Raw genomic sequence first — 17,559 nt, forward strand, 5'->3', positions numbered from 1 at the left:
TACATTAATGGGGGCCGTTAATGTTTTGAACCACTTTTCTTCCATGGCAGGTTAATTATAAAATATACCGCTTCAATTATTTGGAAAAACACAAATAATTACTTTCTATCTCAAACTGGATCTAAATGATTCACGTAGGCTCAAATATGCAGTTATAATCAATATATGTGTGTTCCAATGAGACTAATTTGCAAATGAAAAGTACCTTTCAAAAAAACGTATCTTCCTAAAAATAACTTCAGCGATGTTCTAAATGATCAAATATGGTTGGATACATGAGGCCCCACTAATATTTACTGAAGGGTATTTAGTCAAATGCATGGAAATGACATAAACAACCTTCTAAGGTTTTGTTTGGGATCATTTTTCAATTGGAGCACCTGTTTTTTATCAAGGTTTCAACTGTGACTCAAATGCCCCCCCTCAATGTAAATGACATTGGGTCTGATGTTCATAAGATACACAGGAATAACTAAGTCTTAAGTTTATAATAAACTAGAAACTAGTAGAAAACCAGCTTTTCAGTTCACACTAAAGCCAGGTTAATGTTACCAGGTATTGAGGTCTTGGGAGGCTGCTGTTCTTGAAGCCCATGATTTGAAATCAACAAAGTCTCACGGAGAAGAGATTCATGGTTAAAAAAACAAACAAAAAAAACGACAAATATTGAGTTGTTTGGTCACCACCTGTGGAGTACAGTAATGGAAGGATGATGCTGAGGGCTGTTCAGAAGAGTGGGTGAAATAATGAAGGAAAAAAAGTCCCTCAAACCAGAAACTTAGACATGATTGAGTCTTCTAATGGACTGATACCAATTCTTTTCTTAAGGCTATTTATTTTTTTATCTGTCTAACCAATCCCAGATAGGTGCAGCTTGTATTTTTGGGTCGAGTCTTGGAGCAGATACACCTCCAACTTAATTAAATGAAAAAAATGACGAAAATGTGACAGAATTTCTCAAGTCTTAATTTAAACAAAAAACATTTATCAACACATTATTTTAAACAATAAAAATGGACAACGAATGTAGGAAATGGTAACGCTTGATCTTCATGTCATCTCAAGACATATATGCTGAATGCACTAAAAAGCATAGAAACAGCAGCCAATAAAGATAGAGAAAAAACACGGCCAAAAGTATTGACCAACTTCTCTACTGGTCTAGCTTCAATAGTTATCCAGAACAGCTGTCAAAACTAAAATGGGACAGGAAACATTTTAATAGAAGCACATTAATTTGTTTGATTTAGACTTGGTTGGTCAGGAAAAAAATAAAAAACTTAAACTAGTACAACCAACTCTAATGGTGAAAATCCATGGCATTTGATTTTAGTAAAGCCAATCCATGTGGGAACCATTAAAAGCCCAAATGGGGATGTGAACCTTGTTTAACTGATTATCCAAAAAGGAGGAACCTAAAAGAGCATTTTACAGGATAAGACAAATTTTAACAAACAAAAAACAACAAAAAAAAACATTGAATTAGATCCAGTTTGGGGATATGAGGTTCTGACCCACCATGGAACTGTTTTAATTCAAAGATTTGCTTTAAAACTCAACAAAATATCAATATAAACACTCAGACTTTTATTTGTGGAAAAATATCATTTATTTGTTTTCACAATATCAAAACCATACAAGTCTATCAGTGCAAAAATTTCCATATATGACATCATAAATACTACTTACAATAAATTTCAACACAGATGACATTCTAGTGAATCCGGCATCAACAGTCCCACATTGTTACGTCCTGTTCACATTAGGTTAACCATCAGGATACACTCAGTCTGTTCCTCAGGGAAAGGTACTGGAAAGGAGGTGGCATCAGAAGACACATTAAAACTTTGCCTGTGTTATGCAGATATCAACTTATATTAGCAGTAATAAGGAGCTTATCCTTGGTGTTTGGATACAGAGCTAAAGAATGTCATCAAAACCAGGGCCGGCCCAAACATCTATGAGGCCCTAAGCATTATTCGATATTGGGGCCCTCTATTTTTGCCAATGATTTCGTTTGCTGCCATCACTCATCAGATGATCAGATCAAATACACACCCACTATAAACTCATTGCCACTCTGGAGGGCTTTTTTTTCCTCTTATTTGTAGCATCATAAAAATAATAAATGAACTCCTGTGCAGTTTGTTTACAGTAAAACTATAATGCAAAAATGACCTGTCGCAGAAGGAAAGAAAAGAAAAAAATTTTTTTTTAAAACAAAATGAATAAAACTGTACTAAAAACACAACACAAATCAAATATTCAGTAAAATATCGAGCTCATCTTTGTTCTACATCAATAAGTTTGTCTCAGAGATGTTTACTCTGCTCCCTTCTAGTCTGTGTGTCAGTTTGGCTCAAGGACAAATTACATTTATAAGTATTTTTACATGGTGTCATGTAAAAATACTTTTTTTTTTGCTGCCCTGGGGCAAAAATGTCTTGATTTCTCTCCTTGGAATTTAGCAAAATCCTTCAAGGAGCTTTCTCAAGCTCTTTGAAGATCTTGCTGTATACTTTTGGACACTTTCTTGAAACTGAATTGATACTTTCCTTTACTGGTTGCACTCTTAAACTCATCAAACAAGTGAAACAGAGAAGAAAAATCAAAGTAGCATTGAAATTCTAGCAAAGCACTTTTTACTTCTTCAAAAGTTCTAGGAAAGTATGGTGGAAGTTCTAGGAAAATAATCCATAAATGTTCCAGGAAAGGCATCTCAAGTTCGGGGAAGTTTTTGGAGAGGGGCCATTAATGAAAATAAAATAAAACTACATGTAAAAAAAAATATTTCAGCATTTACATATAAATCAATCAATGTGAGTCATTTTTTAAAAGATGATTCTAAAATTGGGATGATAATAACTGATGTTATACCAATTTTGTTGCAATTTGTAGTCTTAGGCCCCGTCCACACGAAATCAAAACGAACACGAAACGCTGATATTTTCCAAAACGTTTGCCGTAAAGACGGAGACGTAAAATAAATGTGAGCGTCCACACGAATGCATGAAAATGCTGCAAAATGTATGCCAGGCCTGTAAGTGGCGCTGTGGTGCCAAAGCAAAAATAAGCGACGAAATGTTGGGCATGTGCACTAATTGCCCTGCGGGTCCATTTTCGTGGTTAAGTCAAATTCAGGTGCTGAACTATGTCGTCGATATTGCTCTGTTCTTCCTGGAGATATTCCAGAAGAAGAAGATTCTGTTGTAAGCCCGACAGCAGGGTGAGTAGCATTAGCAGCAACGGCGCCATTGTTGTTGTGATGTGTCGCGCATGCGTGTTTAGAGGCGACGCTATGACGCAGGCGTGTAAAAGAAAATATGCGGTTAGAGCGTAAAGATGGAAACGCGAAAACGGCGTTTCAGAATCTTCCCACTCTGAAGGCTGAATAAAAAAAAAGATTGTTTACAGACCCCCGAAACGCCGGCTTCGTGTGGATGAGAGGCTGGTTTGGTGAAAAATTTGTGCGTTTAGGCCAGGGTTCTTCTTCGTGTGGACGGGGCCTTACAGTATCCAGAAAAAAAGACCCCCCCCCCCCCCCCCCCTCTTTCAACCCTTTAGTGGAAAAATGTTAAAAGGCTGAAGTTTTCTTAAGTTTTTCTTGTGCACTGAAACATAGATATAACTTTTCAGTTCTATTCAATAGATTCTATGAAACATTGACCTTTTAGTTAGGATTCCTGACATCCCTGTTGTTTATCTCCTGAGAAGAAAATACTGAAACATTTGCATGTTTCAGCATTGACAGTTTTCTGTTTTACAAGGCGGATCCTAGAAATGTTATAAGATGCCAAAATAGAAAATTAGAAAGGCTTTTAGAAACATCACTCCAAGTCAAAGATTTACCTTTTTCCTGCTGTCGATAGCTTGCTGGATCCAGACCAGCTCCATGGTCAGAGTGTTTCTGTGGAGACGCAGAGCTTGTGGAGTACGGGGCACATTCTGTGCCAGGCAGTACTGCTGAAGACCTGAGTCAAGGATCACAAACTCAAAATTACAAAAAGAAAAAAAGCTTTAGTTTATATATATTTATACACTTATTAAATATAAAAACTCTGAGCTCTTTTTCAGGTAGTTGTATTCTGAGTGTCATTTGATTATAAGGGGCACATTTAACAACCGCACAATTACAAGTGATCTACTGCCATGTGATGACAAAGCAGAGGAAATTGAAAACCTAATTTGAGCTGCAGGACAATGGGAAACATGGCAGCAATACAACACAGTTAATCTCTAATATTTTATCATCACAATACAGAGATGTCAAGTAACGAAGTACAAATACTTTGTTACTGTACTTAAGTAAACTTTTTAGGTATCTATACTTTACTCCATGACTTATTTTTCCTCTGACTTCTTCTCATTACATTTTCACATAAGAATCTGTATTTTCTATTCTTACATTTTTAAAACAAACGTCACTCGTTACTCTTGGCTTTGGTTTAATGTTTCTAATTATTTATTTCACGTCATGTGGCCATCCAATGCAGATCATTGACTCCATCCACATCTAGTGAAAACTAGTGTCATTGGATGAGTCATAGAACGCAAACACTCATTGGTTAGCTAAAGGAAATCATCAGAAGCAAGCAGGTGTTCATCAAACTGCAAACGTGAATTGTCTATACCATGCTACGATGTCGGATTCAGAAAAAGATGTTGAAATGTCTGAAAGGTTGGACACAGGCGAGAGTGTCTCGGGAGATGGAGACCAACAAGACCTCCCTCATCCTATCTCTCCATCTATCTCAAAGAATCTTTCGAAATAGTCGAAAAATTGAGCTTTCAATTTATATAGTGGCATCTGGCTGTTTTTTTTAAATGTTACTTTATACTTTTATTCTTTAAATAGTTTTTGGAGCACATACTTTTTCACTTTTACGTGAGTAAAGAGGTCAAGTTGATACTTCAACTTTTACCAGAGTGTTTTTAAACTGCAGTATCTATACTTCTACTTTAGTAACAAATGTGTGTACTTTATACACCACCGTCACAATATCAGTTTGTACAATTTCTCCGTCATAAAGGTTGTGTTGTTTTGGCTGTTATGTTCCTAGAGTCAGTTCTCTCTGTTCATTTCACTTAACAAAATTATATTAAAAATTATATTCATCACAACTGACAGAGTTCAATGCTTTTCATTATTTAATGTTTACAGCAAAAACAACTGCAGAAGCCTTTAATTTGGGAGTGAATAGACATAAAATACTGTGCATGTTGAACCATGTACCTCTCTGAGGATAAACACCAATGTCCTGCTCGGGGCTGCTCCAGATGGTGGAGGATCTCCCTGTTCTCTTTGTCTCCCCTCCTTCAACCGTCCATCCCTGCTCCTCTACATCCCCTCTCACTGGGATGCTGGAGCAATCCGCGCTTTCTGTTGTTGGCCTCTCTGGCTGGATACAGTGATCCTGTCCCTTTTCAGGTGGGGGATCTGAAATCTGGAGAGTACTGACATCTAGTTCAGGACCTGTTGTCTTGAGTAGACGGCTGGGAGGTTGAAGCCATGATCCACTCTGTCAGTAAATGGAGAAAAGTCTTTTAAACACTCTTTTTTTTTGGCTGAATCTCTTTGAATTGCATCTAAGCAGTCACTATGCTGTTGAGCTGGAAATGCAATTGACTGGAACAGATCTCTATACAGGATTTTTGATAACTTAACCTGGATTATCCACCTCTGAGTACAGGTAAAAAAAAAACATATAGTGTGAATTCTAAAAAGATGTAAGTTGTATGAGGAAATAAGAAAAGAGGAAAGAAACTGAGGCTAGGAGCAAGTAAAGAAGAAGCTGTTTTTTGAGGCCAGAGGTTTGGTCCTGATGGACCACACTTCCTGGGAGAGAGAAGAGTCTGTAACTGTGTCCGCTGTGGGAGGGGTCAGCTAAAACTTTCCTGCAGAGCATTACAGCCTAGAGCGGAGTTCGTCAACAGGGGGTCCGCGACCCCTAGGGCTCCACGGTGGTACTTTTTTGATATTAGAACTAGAATTTTTTCCACTAATTGAAATGTCTTTAATACACTGTAGTAAACAGATAAATGGAGGCAGAAGATGTCTTTCAGTCATCAATGCACACATTCAGTGACACTCAGTAGCATTTTTAAGCTGGGCACCTTTTCATTCAAAACATCCCATCAATGAGGAATCAGAATCAGAAATACTTTAATAATCCCACAGCGAAATTACTTTTGTGACATGACTTCATCTGTAATAGAGTGACTTTAGGAGCAGTTTGATAGAACACTATTTTCTGCCATATATATAATTAGGGGGTCCCGGCTCCTTCTCGCCATCAGTTGGGGGGTCATGGCCTGGATAACGTTGAAGACCCCTGGACTAGAGTAGGATTAGCCTACAGCAGAGGTCAGGGATTAGCGGACCGTGGTCTGGATCCGGACCCACCTGCTCGGTAATCCAGACCCAATCTGATTTCAAACATTTATAAATTACTGTATGTTGTGCGACGGCAGTGTCTAATTTCACTTGCGCTGCTTCTCCTATTTGTACGGCGAAGCGCTCCGGTACCAGGCTGCACATGATGCCAATTAGTCAATAAGCTGTGTCAGTCTGGGTTGCTGCTGCTAGCTACTTATAGACACAGCAGGCAAACCTGTGGCAAGCCGGACGATGGGAAAGAAGGAGAAGACAATGAGAAAAAAATGAAAAAAGGTGTGGACTGCTGGTAGAACCGCAGTGAACTGATGAAAGAAAAGTGAAATGGCGTGCCCAAGGATGACCCTGCACATTTTGAGTATGTTTGGCTCAACCTACTGCTGTGAAACAGTATTCTCCACCATGTACATTATCAAAAATTAATATCGATCCAGGCTCAAAATGAGCACCATGATATGTGCTTGAGAATGGCTTAGTCTTCATTCAAACTAGGGCTGCAACTAACGATTATTTTGAAAATCGATGAATCGGACGATTATTTTTTCGATTAATCGATGAATCGGACACAAAATATTTTTTTTATATTAACCTCTTTATTCCAAAATAAACATTTTAGACAGAACAAACAAGCACACAAGTACAGGTTGCTCATTAACTGTACTGGTGCAATATGAAAAATAAATGTTTGTGTTAAAACTATGCAAACTTACATGAGAAATGTAGCTGTACATCCACAAAATATAGGGTACTTTGTTTCATAAAGCGCAAAAAGAGACAGGCATTTTTGTTTTTTAAAGCCCCTAAGGGGTTCAAACAATAGGCCCCCCCATTTCAACAAATGAGGTTTTTTTAGACTAGAAGAGTTCTGCCTTTTAAGACAGGAAAGTATAGCAGTTAAAGATGCTACTTGAGAAAATACTGAACCATAGAAATAAAAATAGCCCTGTGATTCAAATTATAAATTGTATTTGGAATAAAAATGAGAGAACTAGGGGTGCTAAAAAACACATCCTCCAAAGACAGATATTTACATGGGAATGTGGCAGATAATTATTTGACATATTACTGATCTTGCTGGATTTTATTCTGCTTTACTTCCATAAATTGCAGGATCTTCTTTACTTTCTTTGCCAGAAGATTTAAACTTTAAAAGCCTTGCCCTCATAATTTGCAAATTAATTTATTTATAAAGAAAATATAAACGCTGCTTAAGCTAATTCAAATGAAATTAAAAGTAAAATAAGAAGCCAACCTTATCACTGTCTGTAACCTACTAACAAGCTAAGGAAAGCATCAGATGAGCTACCTGAGAAACTAACTTACGTTTCCCCACTTTAAAACCAAACAAACATGGTTACTCATCCTGCTGATCAGCTATCTTCACTGCCATTGAAGGCTCCAACGTGTTTTCTTTTCAGGTGCTGCGTCATAACAGTGGTGCTTCCGTGCCATGCTCATTTGTTTTTTACAAAAGTTGCATGTTACGACTTTTTTCACTTTACAAAGCGCAGGCTATTTTAATTATTGTGATCAATTTGCGCCGTCAATCCCGGGGCATGCGCGCTTCATTTGCAGTCTGGACGCTGAGGGTAAACTCCTCACTAAAATCCCGCGGCTCGGACTGCAGCACTGAGAGGGATTCCTGTGGGAGAGGGAGAACGGGGTTGGGATGGGGGAGGTGCCCCACAGCAGCAGCTGCCGCTGGAGGACAAGAGCAGGAACGATACATGCTTTCACGTAAGAGTCTCCAAAAGCCGCCAGTGACACCGTAAAAAGTCGCCAGATTTGTCGCTAGTCGCTTTTTAAAAAAATAGTCGCTGGAGGGGTCTAAAAAGTCGCTGAGTTGGCAACACAACTGCGGCGCTGACTCGCTCCGCCATATTTTTTTTTCTTCCCCGGGATGACGGCGGCGGCGGATGACGCATTAATCGCGCGACACAACTAATCGATGATTAAATTCGTTGCCAACGCTTTTAAAAGTCGATTTTTATCGATTTTATCGATTCGTTGTTGCAGCCCTAATTCAAACCCAGGTTTAAAGCCTTGCAGGGCAGCCTAAAGCCCACTGCTCTCATTAAGCCAGAAAAAAGAAAGAAAAAATGGTCAGTTCAGGTATTTTATAAAAACACTTTAGATTTTAAAATGGAAAAAATTTCTTTTTTTAAATATTTTTTAATTTAAAAAGTCAGTGTATAACATCGATACATAAAAAACTAATTTTATTTCAGTGTTAAATTCTGTTTAAAGTAACAGAGTATAATAAATTTGTCTCAAGACCTTTACTGGTTGTTTATTTTCTTTATTCGGACCCCGCTGATTTTTAATTGGTTACCCCTGGCCTACAGTAAGAAGAGAAAAGGGGAGAGAATGCAGCCTTGATCGGAGCTGGTGCTGATAATCCTGAAATCAGACACCTGTTTTCTCCTGCTTCCCGTCAGGAAGTCTGTCATTTAGGGCTGCAACTAACGATTATTTTGAAAATCGATGAATCGGCCGATTATTTTTTCGATTAATCGATGAATCGGACACAAAATATTTTTTTTATATTAACCTCTTTATTCCAAAATAAACATTTTAGACAGAACAAACAAGCACACAAGTACAGGTTGCTCATTAACTGTACTGGTGCTATATGAAAAATTAAATGTTTGTTTTAAAACTACGCAAACTTACATGAGAAATGTAGCTGTACATCCACAAAATATAGGCTACTTTGTTTCATAAAGCGCAAAAAGAGACAGGCATTTTTGTTTTTTAAAGCCCCTAAGGGGTTCAAACAATAGGCCCCCCCATTTCAACAAATGAGGTTTTTTTAGACTAGAAGAGTTCTGCCTTTTAAGACAGGAAAGTATAGCAGTTAAAGTTGCTACTTGAGAAAATCCTGAACCATAGAGATAAAAATAGCCCTGTGATTCAAATTATAAATTGTATTTGGAATAAAAATGAGAGAACTAGGGGTGCTAAAAAACACATCCTCCAAAGACAGATATTTACATGGGAATGTGGCATATAATTAATTGACATATTACTGATCTTGCTGGATTTTATTCTGCTTTACTTCCATAAATTGCAGGATCTTCTTTACTTTATCTTTGCCAGAAGATTTAAACTTTAAAAGCCTTGCCCTCATAATTTGCAAGTTAATTTATTTATAAAGAAAATATAAACGCTGCTTAAGTTAATTCAAATGAAATTAAAAGTAAAATAAGTAGCCAACCTTATCACTGTCTGTAACCTACTAACAAGCTAAGGAAAGCATCAGATGAGCTACCTGAGAAACTAACTTACGTTTCCCCACTTTAAAATGAAACAAACATGGTTACTCATCCTGCTGATCAGCTATCTTCACTGCCATCGAAGGCTCCAACATATTTTCTTTTCAGGTGCTGCGTCATAACAGTGGTGCTTCCGTGCCATGTTTATTTGTTTTTACAAAAGTTGCATGTTACGACTTTTTTCACTTTACAAAGCGCAGGCTATTTTAATTATTGTGATCAATTTGCGCCGTCAATCCCGGGGCATGCACGCTTCATTTGCAGTCTGGACGCTGAGGGTAAACTCCTCACTAAAATCCTGCGGCTCGGACTGCAGCGCTGAGAGGGATTCTTGTGGGAGAGGGAGAAAGGCGTTGGGATGGGGGAGGCGCCCCACGGCAGCAGCTGCCGCTGGAGGACAAGAGTAGGAACGATACATGCTTTCAGGTAAGAGTCTCCAAAAGCCGCCAGTGACACCGTAAAAAGTCGCCAGATTTGTCGCTAGTCGCTTTTTAAAAAAATAGTCGCTGGAGGGGTCTGAAAAGTCGCTGAGTTGGCAACACTGCAACTGCGGCGCTGACTCGCTCCGCCATATTTTTTTTTCTTCCCCGGGATGACGGCGGCGGCGGATGACGCATTAATCGCGCGACACAACTAATCGATGATTAAATTCGTTGCCAACGCTTTTAAAAGTCGATTTTTATCGATTTTATCGATTCGTTGTTGCAGCCCTACATATAAATATAAAAAATATAACCGCGGATGTCTGGGAGACAGTGATTCGCCTATGTTATGAATGCTGGCGTACCATAAAGAATAAATTATGAACAGTTTAGTTTGTGCCTTCAAGTCGACTGCTCATAGGAAGACGTTACTTGGATATAACAAAACGGAATATCTTTAGAACGGCTCCAAATGACACACAACTTATATGGGTGAGTAGAACATGATGTAATAACTAGGGCTGGGTTAAAAAATCGATTTAATCGATTTGAATCGATTTCCCTTTCAATAGCCCGATATCGATTCATAAAAACCATAAATCGATCCATTATAATACGTCTTTCCATACATTCATGACTTCTCGCGCCCCGCGAGATCTCGTCACTGCGCGAGAGGAGCGCACCAAAACAATATGGCGGATGCTCTGAAATCATTGCCAAGAAGTTTGAAGGCAGATGTCTGGAAATATTTTGGATTTAAAAAACAAAATGACAGCAGTGAACTGGATAAGAGCAAAACGGTTTGCAAGATTTGCTACGCAGAAGTGAGGTAATGTGGAAACACAACTAATCTTCGAAACCATTTAACGAGACACCACTCAGCACAAACGAAATCTGATTCAGCCCTGAGGCAAGTGCAGCTCGAGAAGGCATTTGATATCAAGTTACCAGCAAACTCCCTGCGTGCCCAGAAAATAACTAAGGCTATCGCTACATACATCTGCAAAGACTTACAACCATACTGCGCGGTTTCCGTGGCCTTATGAAGACACTGGAGCCACGCTACGTTATACCCTCACGCAAACAGTTTAGTGAGGTAATAATCCCAAACATGTGTGCACTATTCAGTGTGTTTGTTGCCACTTTATTTACACAGCCTGCTCTGTGGTTTGAGTTGATTTGGTCAGGTCATGTTAAATAAATCATACATGATTAATGTAACTGCGTTGGGTTTAATTCCTAATGTAAATATGTAAATTTTTTAGTAATGCTCCAAGTTTGAGCTAGAAGTTTCTACTATTTGCAGCATTGGTTCTTCTGAGAATGTCTTCCATATCAAGTAGGGCTGCAACTAACGATTATTTTGAAAATCGATGAATCGGCCGATTATTTTTTCGATTAATCGATGAATCGGACACAAAATATTTTTTTTATATTAACCTCTTTATTCCAAAATAAACATTTTAGACAGAACAAACAAGCACACAAGTACAGGTTGCTCATTAACTGTACTGGTGCTATATGAAAAATTAAATGTTTGTTTTAAAACTACGCAAACTTACATGAGAAATGTAGCTGTACATCCACAAAATATAGGCTACTTTGTTTCATAAAGCGCAAAAAGAGACATTTTTGTTTTTTAAAGCCCCTAAGGGGTTCAAACAATAGGCCCCCCCCATTTCAACAAATGAGGTTTTTTTAGACTAGAAGAGTTCTGCCTTTTAAGACAGGAAAGTATAGCAGTTAAAGTTGCTACTTGAGAAAATACTGAACCATAGAGATAAAAATAGCCCTGTGATTCAAATTATAAATTGTATTTGGAATAAAAATGAGAGAAGTAGGGGTGCTAAAAAACACATCCTCCAAAGACAGATATTTACATGGGAATGTGGCAGATAATTAATTGACATATTACTGATCTTGCTGGATTTTATTCTGCTTTACTTCCATAAATTGCAGGATCTTCTTTACTTTATCTTTGCCAGAAGATTTAAACTTTAAAAGCCTTGCCCTCATAATTTGCAAGTTAATTTATTTATAAAGAAAATATAAACGCTGCTTAAGCTAATTCAAATGAAATTAAAAGTAAAATAAGTAGCCAACCTTATCACTGTCTGTAACCTACTAACAAGCTAAGGAAAGCATCAGATGAGCTACCTGAGAAACTAACGTTACGTTTCCCCACTTTAAAATGAAACAAACATGGTTACTCATCCTGCTGATCAGCTCTCTTCACTGCCATCGAAGGCTCCAACATGTTTTCTTTTCAGGTGCTGCGTCATAACAGTGGTGCTTCCGTGCCATGTTTATTTGTCTTTACAAAAGTTGCATGTTACGACTTTTTTCACTTTACAAAGGCTATTTTAATTATTGTGATCAATTTGCGCCGTCAATCCCGGGGCATGCGCGTTTCATTTGCAGTCTGGACGCTGAGGGTAAACTCCTCACTAAAATCCTGCGGCTCGGACTGCAGCGCTGAGAGGGATTCTTGTGGGAGAGGGAGAAAGGCGTTGGGATGGGGGAGGCGCCCCACGGCAGCAGCTGCCGCTGGAGAACAAGAGTAGGAACGATACATGCTTTCACGTAAGAGTCTCCAAAAGCCGCCAGTGACACCGTAAAAAGTCGCCAGATTTGTCGCTAGTCGCTTTTTAAAAAAATAGTCGCTGGAGGGGTCTGAAAAGTCGCTGAGTTGGCAACACTGCAACTGCGGCGCTGACTCGCTCCGCCATATTTTTTTTTCTTCCCCGGGATGACGGCGGCGGCGGATGACGCATTAATCGCGCGACACAACTAATCGATGATTAAATTCGTTGCCAACGCTTTTAAAAGTCGATTTTTATCGATTTTATCGATTCGTTGTTGCAGCCCTACTGTCATTCACCTGCAGGTGGAGTTAGGAGCACTCAGCTAGGAGAGCCTGTCCTGTACGAGGCAGGGATGATGGTGCTGAAAAGGTATTGACAGCTGCAGTGGTCAGTGTTTCTTTCCTTTTTTGTTTCATTAAAGAGTAGCTATGGAAATAAAATTGGAGAACAGATGGTGAACTTGCTTTTGAGGGAGTACGCACTTGATTATTTGAAAATCCCAAGCACCAGAGGCGTAGCTAGAAAATTTTTATAAGGGTGGCCAGGTAATAACCAATGTAGGATGAGGGGTGGCCGAAAGTAGATAGGCACCAAAACCTCACGGTCAGTCTTCACTGTTCCAAAAGGAAAATTACCAAGCAAAACACCCATATTTTCTAAATAAAGACAAACCATACTTTCCCACAGCCTTTGCTAACAAATAGACAAATATATTCAAACATCCGTGCTTTCTAAATAAAAGGTATAGTGGACAAAATTCTTTAAGGTTTGAGTTTTGGACGAACATCTTTTCCATCGTCATTACTTACCTACTTTTATCAATTATCATTCAGCATAAAATTGATATTTACGAGCACTAATATCAACATAAATTGATTATTTAATATGTTTTTATTAAAATAGTTATTTATGATTTCACTGAAGACTCCTCATCATTTTCTCTTTATACCATAAAACATAAAATCTATTTCTGCTTGAATTCTGTACTTATCATCTTTAATGTTAGTATATTGATGTGCTTAATAATCACAGTGTTTTTGTGTCAAGCAATTGTTAATATATGAAAAATGTAAATGTTTTGAATATTTCATTTAAGATTATTACTGTTGCCACCATCTGTATTAGAGGGAAATAAATGGTAGGGGTGTCCAATGATTGGCTAAGGGTGGCCATGGCCACCCCTGGCCCCCCATCTAGCTTCGCCCCTGCTTGGTAATGAGAAAGGGAAAACTGGATTGAGATATTTCATTTTTTAATTCATTTCAGGCTTTTTAAAAGACACAGGATTCTGGTCCATACTAAAGTTACTTACCGTGTCTGTAAAGTGTGGGGCGGAGAGGGTCGCATCAGTCCACCTTAAATGGCTCACCCCTCCTTCTATCTCTCTTACGATCTCCTCAAAGTCCTCACGCGCGTGCCGCACTTCGGTTCTCGTGAGGTAACCGCGCGCACGCGCCTACAGAGATTCGATAATACAGTTAGCATCAAAACAGGCTACACCTGCGCTAACAGCTAGCAACGTCCTTAAGGAGCGGGCAACCGCAATAACGACAAAAGTCGATCTTCGGGTAAAGAAAACAACTTTCAGCTTCACTGGAGTGTGCGTGTGTTACCTGAAAACGTGTGATTATTTCGTCCCATTTGCCTCTGTCCATCGTTATGGAAACATGACAGCAGAGAGCGGGAGGTAACGTAAATTGTAATGCTTATTTCCGGTCTGTATCTTTAACATTAAAAGTGTATGTATATATTACAAAAATGCTCTAGGCGTAGGTGGTTTATAAACTAACAGAAATAATAATAGTTTCAAAGTTTGTTAAATATGTTAAAAGGCTGAGGTACATTCAAAAAGTGAAACGTGTAGCTGTCATCTGGTTGTTTTATTTTGAAAAACAAGCCGGCGGAAGTAATTTTTTGTTTGTGTTCGGGCTGCGATGCTGCTGCTAGCCACATGGCACTTTCCTAAAGTTTTGCGCCACGGCTGATAAAGATGAGTGGTGGTTCAAATCAGAGAACTTTGTTCCAGACGTGGGGAGCTTCTGTATCTCAGAACAAAACGGTCCATGCGGGGAAAAATGTTGGAAAGACCTCCGGAGCGAACAGGTCAACCTCAAGCAGCAGCAGCAGAGCTCAGGTAGCTGCAGTAAACCCTCCTCTTCCTCCTCATCAGAATGCTCCATGGACAGAAATTGGCAGGAATAGCACATATGAAGCAGAGAGACAAGCTGGAGTGGAATACTTCATCTCTGATGATGATGAGGATGATGACTTGATGGTGGTAGCTGTCTATGAAGCTGAGAAGAGTCTCCAGCTTGAGAACGCCAACAGTTTTCATAATAATCATGCAACAGGACAAAACCTAGCTCCTCTTTCTACCCAATCCTGTGGGAGAATACATCCAGATTTCCCAGGCTTTGACAGCTCCTCTGCTGAAGTATGGATCTATCCTACCAACTATCCCATCAGGGATTATCAGCTGAAGATATCAGAGGCTTCCCTGTTTCAGAACACCCTGGTGTGTCTACCAACTGGTTTGGGGAAGACATTCATAGCCTCTGTGGTTATGTACAACTTCTATCGCTGGTATCCAGCAGGAAAGATTGTGTTTATGGCTCCTACCAAACCTCTGGTGGCGCAGCAGATAGAGGCCTGTTATAAAGTAATGGGAATCCCTCAGGAACACATGGCGGAGCTGACAGGTAATGACAGAAACACCACATGGTGCCTATAATCTGGGCTTTAGCTGTTGTTAACATGGTCATCCGTTATGGCTTCACAGGCAGCACTGCAGCGAAGCAGAGGCAGGAGGTGTGGAGGTCCAAACGCGTCTTCTTCCTCACCCCTCAGGTCATGGTGAATGATCTTTCAAGAGACACCTGTCCAGCAAAGCAGATCAAGTGTGTAGTGATTGACGAAGCTCACAAAGCGTTGGGCAACCATGCTTACTGTCAGGTATCCAGCACATTGTTGTTTCCAACTGATTGTGTTCTGCAGCTTTTTTCCTCCATGATGTGTTTATGGTTCTCCGTCAAACCTCTGAGGCATTTACAGAGCAGTTGATTTACACACTGGTGGAACCCGTCTACCAATATGACGACTTTTGGAAGCAACTGGTTTCAGTATATGGGGCTTAAAACAAATGTTTAATGGTTGTGGTTGTTTTCCCTATCTCAGGTAATCAAACAGCTGAGCAGCCAGACCCTGCATTTCCGCATCCTGGCTCTCAGTGCCACTCCTGGAGGAGACGCAAAGGTGAAATCAACGCCTCTGTATTCGTAAAATGCCCAGAAGTAACCTCCACAAACTCTCTCTTTCTGATCTCTCTTTCCTACCTGTCGTTTTCTTTTTTTCTTACAGTCGGTTCAGTCTGTGATCTCCAATCTACTAATATCTCACATTGAGCTGCGTTCAGAGGAGAGCCCGGACATCCAGGCTCATTCCCATCAGCGGAGTGTAGAGAAAGTGGTTGTTCCTCTTGGTGATAAACTGTCGGCTTACCAGGGACGCTACCTTCAGGTAGGCAAATGCAGAGGTGTTTTTATTTTTTTCCTACGTCTCAGCGTAAACAGGCCACGCATATTTTAGTTTTTTTTTTAACTATACCATGTTCAAATTAGCGTGATAAACCAGACTAAATGTGAGGTTAAATGTGTAATTTAGTCTGGCCCGGATGAACGAGACATCAGAAGATGTATGTGCCTATTGACCAATGCTCTGACCATTGAGGGCAACTGACTGTGACGTAGCAAGCGCAACAGAAAGTTGGTGGGGAAGTGTAAACTAACCGCCTGTCTGTAAAAACAGCGAATACATCCTTCTAGGGGTGTAAATCACATCCATCATGGCGATTCGATTCAGTATCGATTTCCTGACCCAACGATTCGATTATTTTCGATACTCAAGAATACACCACGATTCGATTAATCGATTAATCGGTTAATTTTTTTTTTATTATTATTATTTTTTTTACACCTTACAGGCTAAACAAAGTTTCAAGTTTGAAATAAATCAATGAAAGCTGTAATATCATTATGCATTTTCTTTAGAAACAACAGCAAATAACAGAAGTAGAAAAGTTGCATCAAAAAATACTGCACAATATCAGTGTAATGAGTTCAATGCAATACCTCGGCTCCAGAGAAACTGTCCAACATATTTTTTTAGAATGTAATAAATATACTCAGGAAAGAGAGATGTTGCATAGAGAGTTAGACAGGAATAAAAATAAACTAGATATAAGGGAATTGTTTCAAAGGTCATCTGGGGATGTAGTTTTTGGTAGTATTTTTAATTTTCTAAGAAGAACAGGTATTTTAGGGAGAATATAATAGTTTGTCTGGTCCATACTCCATTCTGGAAGGTGGCGGTAATGCATCTATAAGTTGTTTGCCAACCGCCATTAAAAAAAAGAAGAAGAAGAAGAAGGCTCCAGAGTGTCGACGTCACCGCCCCCTTGAGAGACGCTGCACCTTTCCCAGATTGTAGCTGATTGCAAACAGTGCCGCAGACAGGAGGCCGGCTTGTTTTGTTTTTATGACCGAAATTGCGGAAAACAACTCGTGAAGTTTGACCCGCTAGAAGAGCGAGGTGTGCGAGACCGCTGGGACCCTTTTTCCAGCTGAATCTACGCTCTTTTTGGCCCTCATGTCCCTTCGTCTTCGGACTAAACTCGTCCCCACTTCCTCACCGCCTCGGCCGTATCTAGACCCACAGTGTGTAGCTCAGACCACGCTTCAATACTGAGCATAATTTAAAAATGTCTGTGTCAAGCTTGCTGCAACAAACTGCTGTAAGAGTATAACCAGGAAGCGCGGTAGGAGGGCAAAATAGGTTTAGCGGCACCGCAGCACGGGAGGGAGAATTACGCCCAGGAGCAAATGGAT

The 17,559-nt window shown here is 39.6% G+C and overlaps 2 protein-coding genes across 3 annotated transcripts in view; one reads left to right on the top strand and one right to left on the bottom strand.

Moving 5' to 3' along the window:
* Positions 1–1,576: 1,576 nt before the first annotated feature.
* Positions 1,577–14,397, bottom strand: iqcc (IQ motif containing C). 2 transcript variants are annotated; one of them, XM_038278178.1, is made up of 6 exons: positions 14,290–14,397; positions 13,989–14,132; positions 5,234–5,519; positions 4,070–4,076; positions 3,850–3,982; positions 1,577–1,810 (listed from the first exon to the last, which is right to left on the bottom strand). In XM_038278178.1, the coding sequence occupies exons 1-6, from the start codon at positions 14,329–14,331 to the stop codon at positions 1,775–1,777; spliced, it is 648 nt and encodes a 215-aa protein (XP_038134106.1). In that variant the 5' UTR covers positions 14,332–14,397; the 3' UTR covers positions 1,577–1,774. The 2 variants fall into 2 exon arrangements, with proteins under 2 accessions (XP_038134106.1, XP_038134107.1); XM_038278179.1 differs by lacking the exon at positions 4,070–4,076 and having other exon boundaries at positions 3,850–3,971.
* Positions 14,117–17,559, top strand: part of fancm (FA complementation group M) — a 61,089-nt gene continuing 57,646 nt past the window's right edge. Inside the window, exons 1-4 of the mRNA XM_038278180.1 lie at positions 14,117–15,375; positions 15,456–15,628; positions 15,851–15,928; positions 16,034–16,192. Of these exons, the coding sequence (XP_038134108.1) occupies positions 14,667–15,375; positions 15,456–15,628; positions 15,851–15,928; positions 16,034–16,192 (1,119 nt within the window). The 5' untranslated portion in view covers positions 14,117–14,666. The remainder of the gene's footprint in view (positions 15,376–15,455; positions 15,629–15,850; positions 15,929–16,033; positions 16,193–17,559) is intronic.

The sequence above is a fragment of the Cyprinodon tularosa genome, unplaced genomic scaffold (genome assembly GCF_016077235.1).
Source record: "Cyprinodon tularosa strain WSP-4 unplaced genomic scaffold, ASM1607723v1 ctg139, whole genome shotgun sequence".
Lineage (NCBI taxonomy): Eukaryota > Metazoa > Chordata > Actinopteri > Cyprinodontiformes > Cyprinodontidae > Cyprinodon > Cyprinodon tularosa.

Excerpts from the sequence above, each read along its gene's own strand:
- iqcc (XM_038278178.1), bottom strand. The coding sequence starts at position 14,331 with ATGGACAGAGGCAAATGGGACGAAATAATCACACGTTTTCAG. Across the intron at positions 5,520-13,988 it reads CCCCACACTTTACAGACACG|AGTGGATCATGGCTTCAACC; the intron begins GTAAGTAACTTT and ends ATTTACTGACAG. Across the intron at positions 1,811-3,849 it reads CTATCGACAGCAGGAAAAAG|TACCTTTCCCTGAGGAACAG; the intron begins GTAAATCTTTGA and ends CCTCCTTTCCAG.